We start from the raw sequence: 12,328 nt of genomic DNA on the forward strand, positions 1-12,328 counted from the left end.
TCACTTCTACAAGTATTCCCCCAGGTCAGAGATGAGGAACGTTAGCGGGGCACAATGGGGAAGTTTACTTCATTACAGTCTGTGTGGAAACTATTCTGTGGATAAACAGAGTAATTCAGTCTCCATGCTGTCAATCTGGCAATTTTTATGAACACTAACATTCACCTAGCAGTTTTTAAAAATAAAGAAAATTGGAATGTTATGAAGCACACAAATGTATGAATATCAACTGTGATTCATTATTTAAAGAAGTTATATATAACACTTATATAAGAAAGTTATAATTTGTTAAAACTATTACTGCTAACATGTTCCCAATGAGCTAGAGATTAAAAAATAAACCTAAGAGAAGAGAAGAACGCTGACTACAACACTGGGAACTGTATCTCATAAAAGCATACTAATTTTAGTGCTACTTTAATGAGTTATGCATTTCTTTCCCTTTTTACACGGGTCCCTCTTCACTTATTTACCTCTACTGGAGGCTTGAAGATCAGATTGCTGGTGCTAATTTCGTTTTTGTCATTTCCATTGCCTAGTCTCAGAGCTATTCTTTGTGCCTCTCTCTGAACACCCTCGCTGTACTGGTTATTATTTGCTTCTTCATAACGATCCATCCATGCCTTGATTTTAGTTTCCCATCCAAAGTTTGAACTGTCAGAAGGATCAATCTCTGGAGCTGAACCCTACAAATCACAATAACCAGAAATTAAAAATCATGTATCTTGTTTGTAATAGGGTAACCTTTAATAAGTTACAAGTTCAAAAGCCAAATATAAAATAGCTGGCACAGGATAAAAGGAAAGGCAAACATTTTCTACCAATTCAGTACAATCAGTTAAAAAGTATACAAAGGAGGGTTGTGGCGGGGGGGGGGGGGTGGAAGGAGGTGAGGTGGAGGAGGCAACCAACACCTCTGGATCTTGTCATCGTTATATCTCATTCATATATTTTACATTAATCCACTCAACAATTTACTTACAGAATATTCCATTTTTAAATTCTGCAGTACCTTAAGACCATTTGATTAATCAAACTATTCTCTTACAAAATAATACCACTTCATAAAAATCACCAAGCTCAGTATAGTTCAGAAACAGATATTATTCTTGAGGAAAAATTAATATAACTGTCAACAAGTTTAAAAAAAATTAAGCCAAAACAAAAATAAGTACTGTATTCACATTAAGGAAGAGCTAGGAATTTATGTTAATGTTGTTTTAAAAGGGGCATAAGTCAACTTAAAATTATCTGATTTTACTGAATACTGCACCAAGAGCATTTTTGCTAAAAAGTGCATCTGCTTCTGAAAATGCTTTGAAAGTGACTTATTTAGACATAAAACCCCTCCATTTTCGTTTCTCACTACTAATATACGTGACCAATACAAACAAGCAAGAGTGCATGTGCAGAGCAGGGGGTGTCGGGAAATGTGAATCAGAGCAATGAAACACCCCACCCCCATCCCCGCTGTGCACGTGGTCTCATGGAAAAACATCTAGAAGTAAATTCCTGGCCCAAGCTTGTGGTTGGCTTCTAGAGAAGATATACTGAGCATGCAGGAAACTCTTACTGTTGCTTCCTGGCCCCAAGAGGGCAGGTGTTGGAAGTTAATTCCCCCTTCATTTTAAACTCTTATGAAAGGGGTCAAATGCAGAGAGTTCCCACCTGCCCTCTTCCCTCTTAGTCTCAGCTAGGGTGACCAGATGTCCCGATTTTATAGGGACAGTACTGATTTTGGGATCTTTTTCTTATATAGGCTCTTATTACCCCCCATCTCCTGTCCTGATTTTTCACACTTGCTATCTGGTCACCCTAGTCCCAGCTCTGCTTTTCCTGCCCAGATCCTATGGTCCTTCCTTGCTTGGCTCCACAGTGGAACCACGGATGCCTCAGGATCATTACAGTCCCAGTGTCACTCTCCACCTCCACACCACAACTCCATAGAGGGGCCTGAGGTGACAGGTGTTTTCTGCCACTCCCCCACCATCCCTACATGAAAGACTTTTTCCTTCCCCCAAAACGATTTCAGAGGTCCTTGTTGCTCTATGTGCTGTTGCTCCTCTCTTCTACCTGACCTGGCACCGCAACTGATGGAAGCTAATAAATTAGTAGCATCTGAATTCCTGGTAGTTGAGTTTATCCATGATACTGCTTAACACAGGTGTTAACAGATCGTGCATGAGAGCTCCTTCTAAGAAACGCATAAGAGTGATACCATAATGCAGTGCATAGAACTAGGAAGTGAAACTTCCCATCAGTAAAACTGCTTTTCCAATTTTATTCATTTGCAATATTACTTGTCACAATGGTAAGTAAAACATTTTCAGACAAATGATTTTTAGGTTGGCTGTGATGCTTTTTTGTATGTTTATACTGAACAGGACGAATAGTTAGGATCAAATAACTAAAGAACGAAATAGGGGAAGAATTCTGTAGTTCTAATTTACACAACATAGATCTTTTGACATCCGCTAAGACCAATTAGGTTTTAAGTTAAAACTGTCAAAACACTCTTACAGCTAACATCCCTGATCACTGTGACTTGCTAGAGGCATGGGAAACTCTTCCTCAGGCTGCCTCTTCTAAATTCTCATCCATCTTTTGAAATCTCATGTTTTTCAAAGGAAAGAAAATTCTAGACAAACTGTATTGCCTGCACTTGCAGAGCCGGTGCCAACTGAAAGATAAATTGGTCATTTTCTAATGTGCTTTATTTAAACACCACCAGAAAATATTTATGCAGTAGTTATTCTGCTAAAAAAGGTATTTTAGCACCGACATATGTTATGCAGGTGTATTCTGGATAAATATAAACACCAATATATAAGGTGATATTCTAAATATACAAACACATGTTCTCATATAAACAAAAATAAGATTAGTTAGCAGAAAGTTCAGAATGTAACTGAAGTAACACCTATATTTATCTAGAATTATCATATATTTACACTTACCTTAACTCTTGAAGATTTCCTAGATCCTTCGCGAAAAGCCTAAAAAAAATAAAATAAAAAAAAAATGCAGTTGTCCTTAAAAAATATTTAAGATTTACAAAGTTTTTCTGAAGGAAAATGATTCTATGCTTTTTTAAAAAAGGTTAAATTCTTAATACAACTGTTCTCATTAAAAGCAGTAACAGGAAGGGAAGAGAATGACATTAAAAGACCAATAAAAAGAAGGAAGGCCACTTGTATTTTCATATTCTTGAGAGCATTATATAAAGGTTGCCAATAAAATGAAATCCAAGGTTTCAAAGCTAGTAGTCCAATGGCACTTGGTGGCATGAAATTTGCATTTTCCAGCATTACAACCTCACCTTTATGCCTCACTCACTGTGCCAGTGAGTCAACATTAACCTAGAGTGCTCTGTGGGCATACAAAGTAAACCCATTAAACGGCGCACACATTGGACAGCCTATGGATGTACATTGTATATCCTGTAAAATTATGGAAATTTTCTGAAAACACAGTATTTTCCATTAAGTTTGTCTTTTACAACATCCCCTTGCACTATATTAGGAGGTAACCACTGAGTATCAGCACTTTATATTAAGAACTGTCATTCAAGTGATATTTTAACAACTGATCAGATATTTCTACAACTGCATTTGAAACTGGTTTTAAAAAATAAATTTAATTAATGACCTTAAACATTTCTTTCAAATGCCAAAACACTGCCTAACTATTAAAATTCTGGTTTCCAGCTCCAGTTTCTTTTAATATTTTTGCTTGACTGTAGCAGTTCTTTATTTTAACCTGATCACAAACAGAGCATTTTTTTTAAATCATGGAATGATTTCATTTCTCCATTTTGCTAGTATCCAGTAAGTGTTTGATTTTTGTATGAATCTAGAAAATCAAGGTGTCCTATTTCACAATGCCAGTGTATTATAATTCTATTGTGGTTCCTCCATACAGTTACTTTTAAGCTTTTTTTTAATTTTCTAAATGCAACACATTGCTATTTCCTTGGTTAAAAATTGTATTTTCAAGAAGGATTTTGGAATAATCACACTTCACTTACTAAATTGTGTTGAAGAGATTACTTTCTGACAACAGTTTTCTACAGAACTGCCACTTCAACTGAATGGAATGGCAAGTCATGTCAGGGAGAACTGACAACACCATCAATCAATCATTTCTGAATTTTAATAGCTAAAGAGCACTATAAAAAGATTTGCCCTTTATTAGCAGCAGTGGGGAGAAAAAAATGAGGGAGAAATAGTGTAGCTATAACAGCATGTGGCAAAAAAATGCCCAAATGTATTTATAAATAATAGACTCCTCACAGGACACCGTATAAGCCTGTACATATTGTATGCAAATGTGTTATACGTTTAAAAAGTTACTATCAATCCATTTCTAAAGGGATTCCATTGTAAAGAATACTGGATAACCAGAAAAAAAAAAAAGTCTGATAACCCATGGAAAGTGATGTGAGTCCTGCATACCAATCTAAATTCAGAAAGTAAAAATCTCTACAGCAACACGAGGCAAATGTTAAAAATGTCACATACCAGTCATTCATTCCATTACCCGAAAGCTATGAAAAGTAAAGACCAATTAAATTAAACTTACCTTTTTACATTTTGCAATGTTCTGCTCTTTCTCCCCACTTTTTTTCCTTTTCTTGTCATTAACCTTAGTAACCCTTGTAGCAGTTAGAGTAATTGTAGTTGGTGTGTGTTGAAAAGCAGTATACAGTTCCACAGGAACTTCATCACCACTTTCTGTTGCACTTGTATCCCCATCTATAAAAACAAAATAAAACAAACACTGTAAAAAGAATCAGGTATTCAGTAAGTGTTTAACCTATAATACTGGGTTTCCAAAATTAAAATAAGTGCTGTCCCAACCTATAAGCTGCTGCAAGTATTCACATGCAGAATTCAGCAAGGTGGCATGACAGGAATGAGTCTTTTGGTGTCCCCATGAAAATCTATCGCAATATAGCAAAGTTAAAAGACTTTGAAAAATCTGAGTTCACACATGCTCAGTAGAGACTTAAAAATTTAGCAGCTAGAGTCCTTGAAGATTGTCTGAAATGAGCATGCTTCACACCACAGCTGAGCAGGACTTTCACTCCAAGGGCAACTCTGGGCTGCTGCAGCCATATGGGGTCTAGGCACCTGAACTCTCTCTCTTATATTCCCAATGACCTGCCCCCTGCAGTCACCAGGAGGAAGTTGCCAGAGACTGAAAGGGAAAGGAGATTGGGTCATTCATTCATCATTCATTCATGCCCGTCACCCCAACCGGGGTATGGGCCGCCAACAACAGATCTCCATAGTCTTCTATCCTGGGCCATTCGCTCAGATTGGGTCAAGGAGCCCAAAAACCTAGGAAATTACACGTTTAAAAAACATGTAGGGAGTTCTGTGCACTTGGTAGGCATGCTGCTGGGAGAGTTATGTGGTTACTGTTACATCAATTCCAGAGGTTGACTGTCTCTACACACAGGGAAAGGGATCTCATTCTCTGTTTGTTTACGAAGAAGATAGTCATCATATTGTCCAACATCATCTGGAAATATTGGGACTGGATGAGTGGAAGGAATGTATTGCATGCTCAATACACTGCTCTTAATTCCAGTAAAGTGATATGCATTCTGGCCTCCAGAGGGGACCAAGTTCCTTGTGCAGTGTGCTTAACCATATGGGCTCCCCAAACTAAGAGGGAAGCATCTGTAATGATGCTCACTTTGGGTGTTGGTGTGAGGGAAGGAACTCCAACCTGAATATTTTCTGGGTTTGCAAGAGAGACTAACTTTTTTTTTTTTTTTTAAATAAAGAATATCAGAGTTGGAAAGGACTTCAGGAGGTCATCTAGTCCAACCTGCTGCTCAGAGCAGGACCAATCCCCAGACAGATTTTTGCCCAAGATCCCTAAATGACCCCTCAAGGATTGAACTCACAACCCTGGGTTTAGCAGGCCAACGCTCAAACCACTGAGCTATTTCCCCCCTGCCCTTAATTGTAACCTGTTACTCTGGAACTGATGTTGTCTTTGTCTGATGAGTAGACAGACTGAAGCCAGGCTTATAGGCAACAGAAATGGAGCCTAGCAAATGGTGTAACTAGATGCATGAGGCCACATGGCCTAGAAGGGAAAAGGAAACCCTGTCTGAAGTCTGAGGGTGACCTGTTTTATCAAATCACTTGAGGTGTAGAATCTCTCCATCAGTAGACAGGCTCTTGCTGCAGTCGAGTCCAAGATCACACCTATAAAATCTCTAGTCCTTGTGGGAGTAAAAGTGGATTTTTTGTGGCAGACACAGATTCTCAAGGAAGACAATAGGCAGAGTAGGAATATGGTTGCCAACCGGACTTCTCTGCTGGTCTCCCCACCAGGAGCCAGTCATCAACGTATGGAAAAATAGTAAAAGCCGCTTCTTCTCATCCAAGCTGCAACCACTGAAAAAGACTTCTGTAAAAGACCCTGGGTGTCATAGCTAGCTCAAATGAGAGGATTCTGAATTGGTAACAGTCTTGCCAAAGAAAGAAGAGGAGGTTACTCACCCTGTGCTGTAACTGACGTTCTTTGAGATGACTGTTTCTGTGGGTGCTCCACTCCAGGTGTTGGTGTGTCCCTGCACCTTCGCTCAGAGATTTTTGCAGCAGTACTCATACAGGCTATGCATGCGCAGAGCCTGCCCCCCTGCTCTGAGTATACCTTAATAGTACGCATGCGTGGCTGGTGGTCTCAGTTCCTTCTCTACAACAGAGGCTACCCCAACTCCGAAGTAGAGGGGAGGAGCGTGGGTAGTGGAGCACACACAGGGACACTCATCTCGAAGAACATCAGTTATTGCACAGAGTGAGTAACCTCCTCCTCTTCTTCAAGAGATATCGCTGTTGGTGCTCCACTCCAGGTGGCTTAAAAGCAGTGTCTCTCAAGGAGGTAGGGACATTGGATCTGATAGGAATGCACTAGATCAGCGGTCCCAAACCTTTTTGGCACCAGGGACCGGTTTCGTAGAAAAAAAAATTTCCGCGGACCTGTGGGATGGTTTTGGGACGATTCAAGCGCATTACATTTATTTTTGTACTTTTATTTCTATTATTATTGTAATATATAATGAAATAATTAAACTGACCATAATGCAGAATTAGTGGGAGCCCTGAGCTTGTTTTCCTGCAACTAGACGGTCCCATCTGGGGGTGATGGGAGACAGTGACACCCGAAGTGTGTTGCTTATGTCCAGTCTACTCCGTAATCTAGTTTTGGTTGCTGTCACTGCAGAAAACCCTGCTTCACAAAGATAGGATGTTGAAAATGGAAGTAAGCTTTTCAGTGCTTCTGTGGAAATCTCAGGATATTCCGCCTTGACTTTAATCCAGAACGTATGGAGATTTGAAGTCGTCTCAAACATACTTTTAAGGCCACCATCATTTGTGATCTCAAGCAGTTGATCCTCTTCTAGCACGGATAAAGTCGATTCACCTGGCTTATTCACAAATGGGTCGCGGATCCATTCCTTCCCAGTTCGGGGGTCTTTTGTGGTTGGGAAGTAATGCTCAAACTCTTTTGAAAGCTGAGATAGGTGATCATGCACCAGCTGGGAAAAAGAAGGCCCTGGCTCAGTCTCTTTCAAAATCTCTGCTAATGTTTGAAACATGTCAAAAATCCCAATGTTCACTCGTCACCCCCATAATTCTAGTTTGGCTTTGAATGCAGCCACTTTATCTGCCGACTTGAACACAGTTGTCGTTCTCCCCTGAAGTGACAGATTGAGTTCGTTGAGCAGGTTGAATATGTCACACAAGTAAGCAAGTTTTATGACCCATTCTGTGTCACTGAAATGTGCTGCCCGTGGTGACTGTTTTTCTAAAAGAAATCTCTGGAGCGGCTCTCGTAACTTAAAAACTCTGGCCAGTGATCTACCTTTAGAAAGCCATCTCACTTCTATGTATAAGAGAAGACGTGTGTACTCTGCGTCCATCTCCTCACAGAGCTGCGCGAACAGACGTGAGTTAAGGGCATGTACTTTAATGTGGTTGATAATTTTAATCACATCCTGCAAAACTCTGTTAAGTTCAGATGACATTTTTCGGCTAGCTAGCATTTCTCTATGGATGACACAGTGCGCAGACTCACATTCAGAAGCGACCTCCTTGACCCGAGTAGTGAAACCAGAAAGCCGTCCAGTCATGGCAGCTGCTCCGTCCGTGCATATAGAGACACAAAATGACCAATTCAGTTTTCCTGACATGTAATCATTCAAAGACTTGAATAGTTCTGCAGCTGTGGTGTTGGTTGGCAGCAAAAGTGCACATAAAACATATCCTCATGCACATCCTCCTGAAAAATATATCGCACAAAAACAAGCATTGTTGCCTTGTTGTCAACATCGGTAGACTCGTCAACCTGGATTGCGTACCACGGTGACTCATTCACCGTCTCCAACAATTGTGCCTCAATATCCTCTGCTATTTCATCAATTCGTCTAGTTATGGTGCTAGCCGAAAGAGGAACACGTGCCACCTTTTGAACTACAGCCTCTCCTAAAAGTTCACGACAAATGTCCTTAGCAGCAGGCAGGATCAACTCTTCACCAATAGTAAAGGGCTTCTTAGCTTTAGCAATGCGGTTAGCCACTAAGAACGATGCTTTCAGTGCAGACACATTTGATGAAGTGGTGGCCTTCAGTAATTGCTTCTGTTCTTCGTGTTCACATTTTTTTCTTTTGAAAAACTCCAAAGGCTTGTCTTTTAATGCAGGGTGCTTGGTCTCCATGCGGCGAAGCAGTTTTGAAGGTTTCATGGCTTCGTTGGATAGCCGGTCGCCACATATTATACAAAGCGAGCGTGGAGAATGTGAGTCACCTGTTGCAATGAACCTGAAATTCAAGTAGGACTCTTGGTATTCTCTTTTAAATGCAGCTTTCTTTTTGTTGGCCGTCTTAGAGTCTTCTGCTGTCTCCTCATTGGGTCTTTCCCCCTTTTCAAAGAAGCTTTGCAGCGACGTTTGTTTTTTACTCATTTTGGCCAGGGTTAGCTTGTGGGCTTACCAAAACTGTGCGGGAAAGAGGCACGGACGGAAGTGGTAAATAAAATAATGGGCGGGCCACGTGCGGACTAATATAAGTGTCTGATTCTGACTTAAAGCCTGCCACCAGATGCAGCTGTACAATTGAAGTACATCAACTCACTTGCCACTATAAAGCCTGCCATCAGATGCAGCTTAATTGTCACTTGCCACTCACTGATAGGGTTCTGATATTAGTCTGCAAGCGACTGATTTATTATGGTCTCTGTGCAGTGAAACCTCTGCTAATGTAATTTGTTTTTGCAGCCGCTCCCCAGTGCTAGCATCATGGCCTCAGCTCCACCTCAGATCATCAGGCATTAGATTCTCATAAGGAGTGCAAAACTCCCTCCATCGCATGCGCAGTTTACAGTAGGGTTCGCGCTCCTATGAGAATCTAACATCTGACAGAAGGCGGAGCTCAGGCAGTAACGCGAGCGACGGGGAGCGGCTCTAAACACAGATGAAGCTTTGCTAGCTCACTCACCGCTCATGTCCTAGCTGCTCATGTCCTGCTGTGCACTCACCGCTCATGTCCTGCTGTGCGCTCGGTTCGCGGCCCAGTTCCTAACAGGCCATGGACCAGTACCGGCTCTGCCCAATCGTGTATCAGAGAGAGGGCCTTGAGCAAGGGCATAGTATTTAACAAATGTGTGTTCAGAAGACCAAGTGGCTGCTTTACAGATGTCAGCCAGGGGAACTTTCCATAAGAAAGCTACAGAGGTAGTCACAGATCTAGTGGAATGATGCAGGCTGGAGGTGTAACTTTCTTTATCTGATAGCACAATTGGATGCAGTCAGAAAACCAGTTTGAAAGTCTCTGGGTAGAAATAGGTGTCCCTTTGGAACGCTCCGCGATGGAGACGAAAAATCTAGAAGAGTTTCTAAAAGGTTTGGTTCTATCCAAATAGAAGGACAAGGCCCTGCATACATCTAACGTATGCATTGTGGCTTCGAAAGAGTTTGCATGTGATTTCAGAAAGAAGTTTGATAGGTGTATTGGCTCATTAATGTGGAAAGAGGAATGAACCTTTGGAAGAAATTTGGGGTGTAATCTAAGGGTAACCTTGTTCTTGAAAAATAGCGTACATGGTGACTCTGCCATAAGAGCTGCTATTTCTCCTGCCTGTCTGGTGGAGGTAATTGCCAATAAAAATGCTGTTTTCATAGAGAGGTATAAAAGGGAGCAAGTGGCTAGGGGATCAAATGGTTGTTGAATTAGGCAGGTTAATATTAAATGAAGGTCCCACGGAGGGGTAGGCGGTTTAATGTCTGGGAATAGGGTTTGGAGTCCCTTGAGGAAACACTTGGTGATCAGATGAGCAAAGAGAGAGGTACTGTCGATTCTGTCATGAAAGTTTGTAATAGCAGCTAAATGGACTCTGATGGAGCTGAAAGAAAGGCCAGATTGCTTAATGTCCAGTAGGTAATCAAGTATGAGCAGGAGAGGTACCAACGTGGGAGAAAGTTGTTTAGGTGAACACCATTGCGTGAATCGTTTCCACTTTTGCAGACAGGTGGTGTGAGTAGATTGAGTGCTGCTGTGTAGTAGCACTCTTTGAACTTGGTCAGAGCAAGCTAGTTCGTTTTGGGAGAGCCATGTAGGAACCAGGCTTTGAGGTGAAGCATGGACAGGTTGGGGTGAAGAAAGGGTAGCGTTGCTATGATAAGAGGTTCGGAGTGAGGGGCAACAATATCCGTGGTCAAATTGACATTCTGGTGAGGAATGGAAACCACGGTTGCCTGGGCCACAACGGGGCAACCAAGATCACCGTGGCACAATCTGTTTGTGTCTTTGTCAGAACTCTGTGGAGAACCGGTAATGGAGGGGGGGGGGGGGGGGGGAGAAGCGTAGAGTAAGTTCCGGTGCCATGGGACCATGAATGGGTCTCCCAGGGAACGTTTGTCGAGTCCTGCTCTGGAGCAAAATTCGGGACATTTCGTGTTTTTTGCAGTTGCAAAAAGGTCTATGGTTGGGTGACCCCAAATGCGGAATATGTTGCGGATGATTGTCTTGTTTATCTCCCATTCATGATTCCAGGGAAAGCATCTGCTTAATTCGTCTGCTATCATATTCGTAACTCTGGGAAGATAGGTGGCTGATATCCGGATGTTGTTCGCAAGGCACCAATTCCAGAGCTTCAGAGCCTCTGTGCAAAGCGAGTGAGAGCAAGCTCCTCCCTGCCTGTTTACATAGAACATGCAGGCAATGTTGTCTGTCATTGTGTGTACATGTTGATTCCTGATTAGTGGGAGGAAGTGATGGCAGGCATTGCATATGGATCGAAGTTCTAGGACATTTATGTACAGGGAGGTTTCAGTTGAAGACCACAGCCCCTGGACTGCGTGGTGAGACATGTGCGTGCCCCACCCTGTGAGGGATGCATCGGTAGTCATTATGAGGGATGGATCGTCCTGAAGAAAGCCGACTCCAGAGCAGAGGTTGGAGGGAACTGTCCACTATAGTAGAGAGTCTTTGACTCGGAAGGGTATGGAGAGAGGCTTGTTTGGCGCATGCACATTTGGTTTGTGGCCAACCAAGCTTGGAAACACCTCATGTACAGGCGTGCATTTTGGACCACGAAAGTGCACAAGGCCATGTGACCTAGTAGTTATAGGCAGTCTCGGGCAATGACCTGGGGACTGTTGCCAAGTTTTGTGGCCAGAAGTTTTATGGTGTTGAATCGGTCCGGTGGGAGAGATGCCAACCCCTTTCGGGAATGGAGGTCCACTCCTATGAACTCCAGGTGCTGGGTAGGATGTAATGTGGATTTGTTTTCTTTTCTGTTAAGAAATAATGGGAATAAAAGCCCTTCCCTCCCTGTTGTTCAGGCACAAGTTCCACTGCTCCCAACTGAAGGAGATGTTGTACTTCTTGGAAGAGCAGTGGCTCGTGAGAGGGGTCCCTGAAGAGAGATGGGGAGGGTGGGTGAGTGGGAGGCAAGGAGAGGAAGGGAATAGAGTAGCCAATTGTGACGAGCTCTATAACTCACTTGTCGGTGGTAATGCTCTGTCACTCGTGGGAGAATGGCCATAGGCGGTGTCCAAAAATAGGGACATGGGGTGTAAGCGCTGAAGTGGGAACGTTGTTTTCTAGGTCCTTGACCAAAACTTCAAATCTGCTTATTAGTTGGAGGGGCTTGAGGCATTACCGAAGAATTGAGATGACGACACTGGTATCTAGGTCTCTGGCGTTGCTGTTGTCGCTTCTGTGATCTATGGAAGTGCTGTGTATATGTGGGGTAGCGTGGACGATGGTAAGGTTGAAAGCTATATTGTCACCTTCTGGTCGTAGGGG

At 42.2% G+C, this 12,328-nt stretch overlaps 1 protein-coding gene across 3 annotated transcripts in view; it reads right to left on the minus strand.

Moving 5' to 3' along the window:
* KMT2E (lysine methyltransferase 2E (inactive)) overlaps positions 1–12,328 on the minus strand; it is a 134,753-nt gene that overhangs the window by 71,756 nt on the left and 50,669 nt on the right. For all 3 annotated transcript variants that reach the window (XM_039517241.1, XM_039517246.1, XM_039517235.1), the window contains exons 7-9: positions 4,582–4,754; positions 2,958–2,996; positions 474–686 (exon numbers count right to left, since the gene is read on the minus strand). In XM_039517241.1, coding sequence (XP_039373175.1) covers positions 474–686; positions 2,958–2,996; positions 4,582–4,754 — 425 coding nt within the window. The remainder of the gene's footprint in view (positions 1–473; positions 687–2,957; positions 2,997–4,581; positions 4,755–12,328) is intronic.

This window comes from Mauremys reevesii, linkage group 1, assembly GCF_016161935.1.
Source record: "Mauremys reevesii isolate NIE-2019 linkage group 1, ASM1616193v1, whole genome shotgun sequence".
NCBI lineage: Eukaryota > Metazoa > Chordata > Testudines > Geoemydidae > Mauremys > Mauremys reevesii.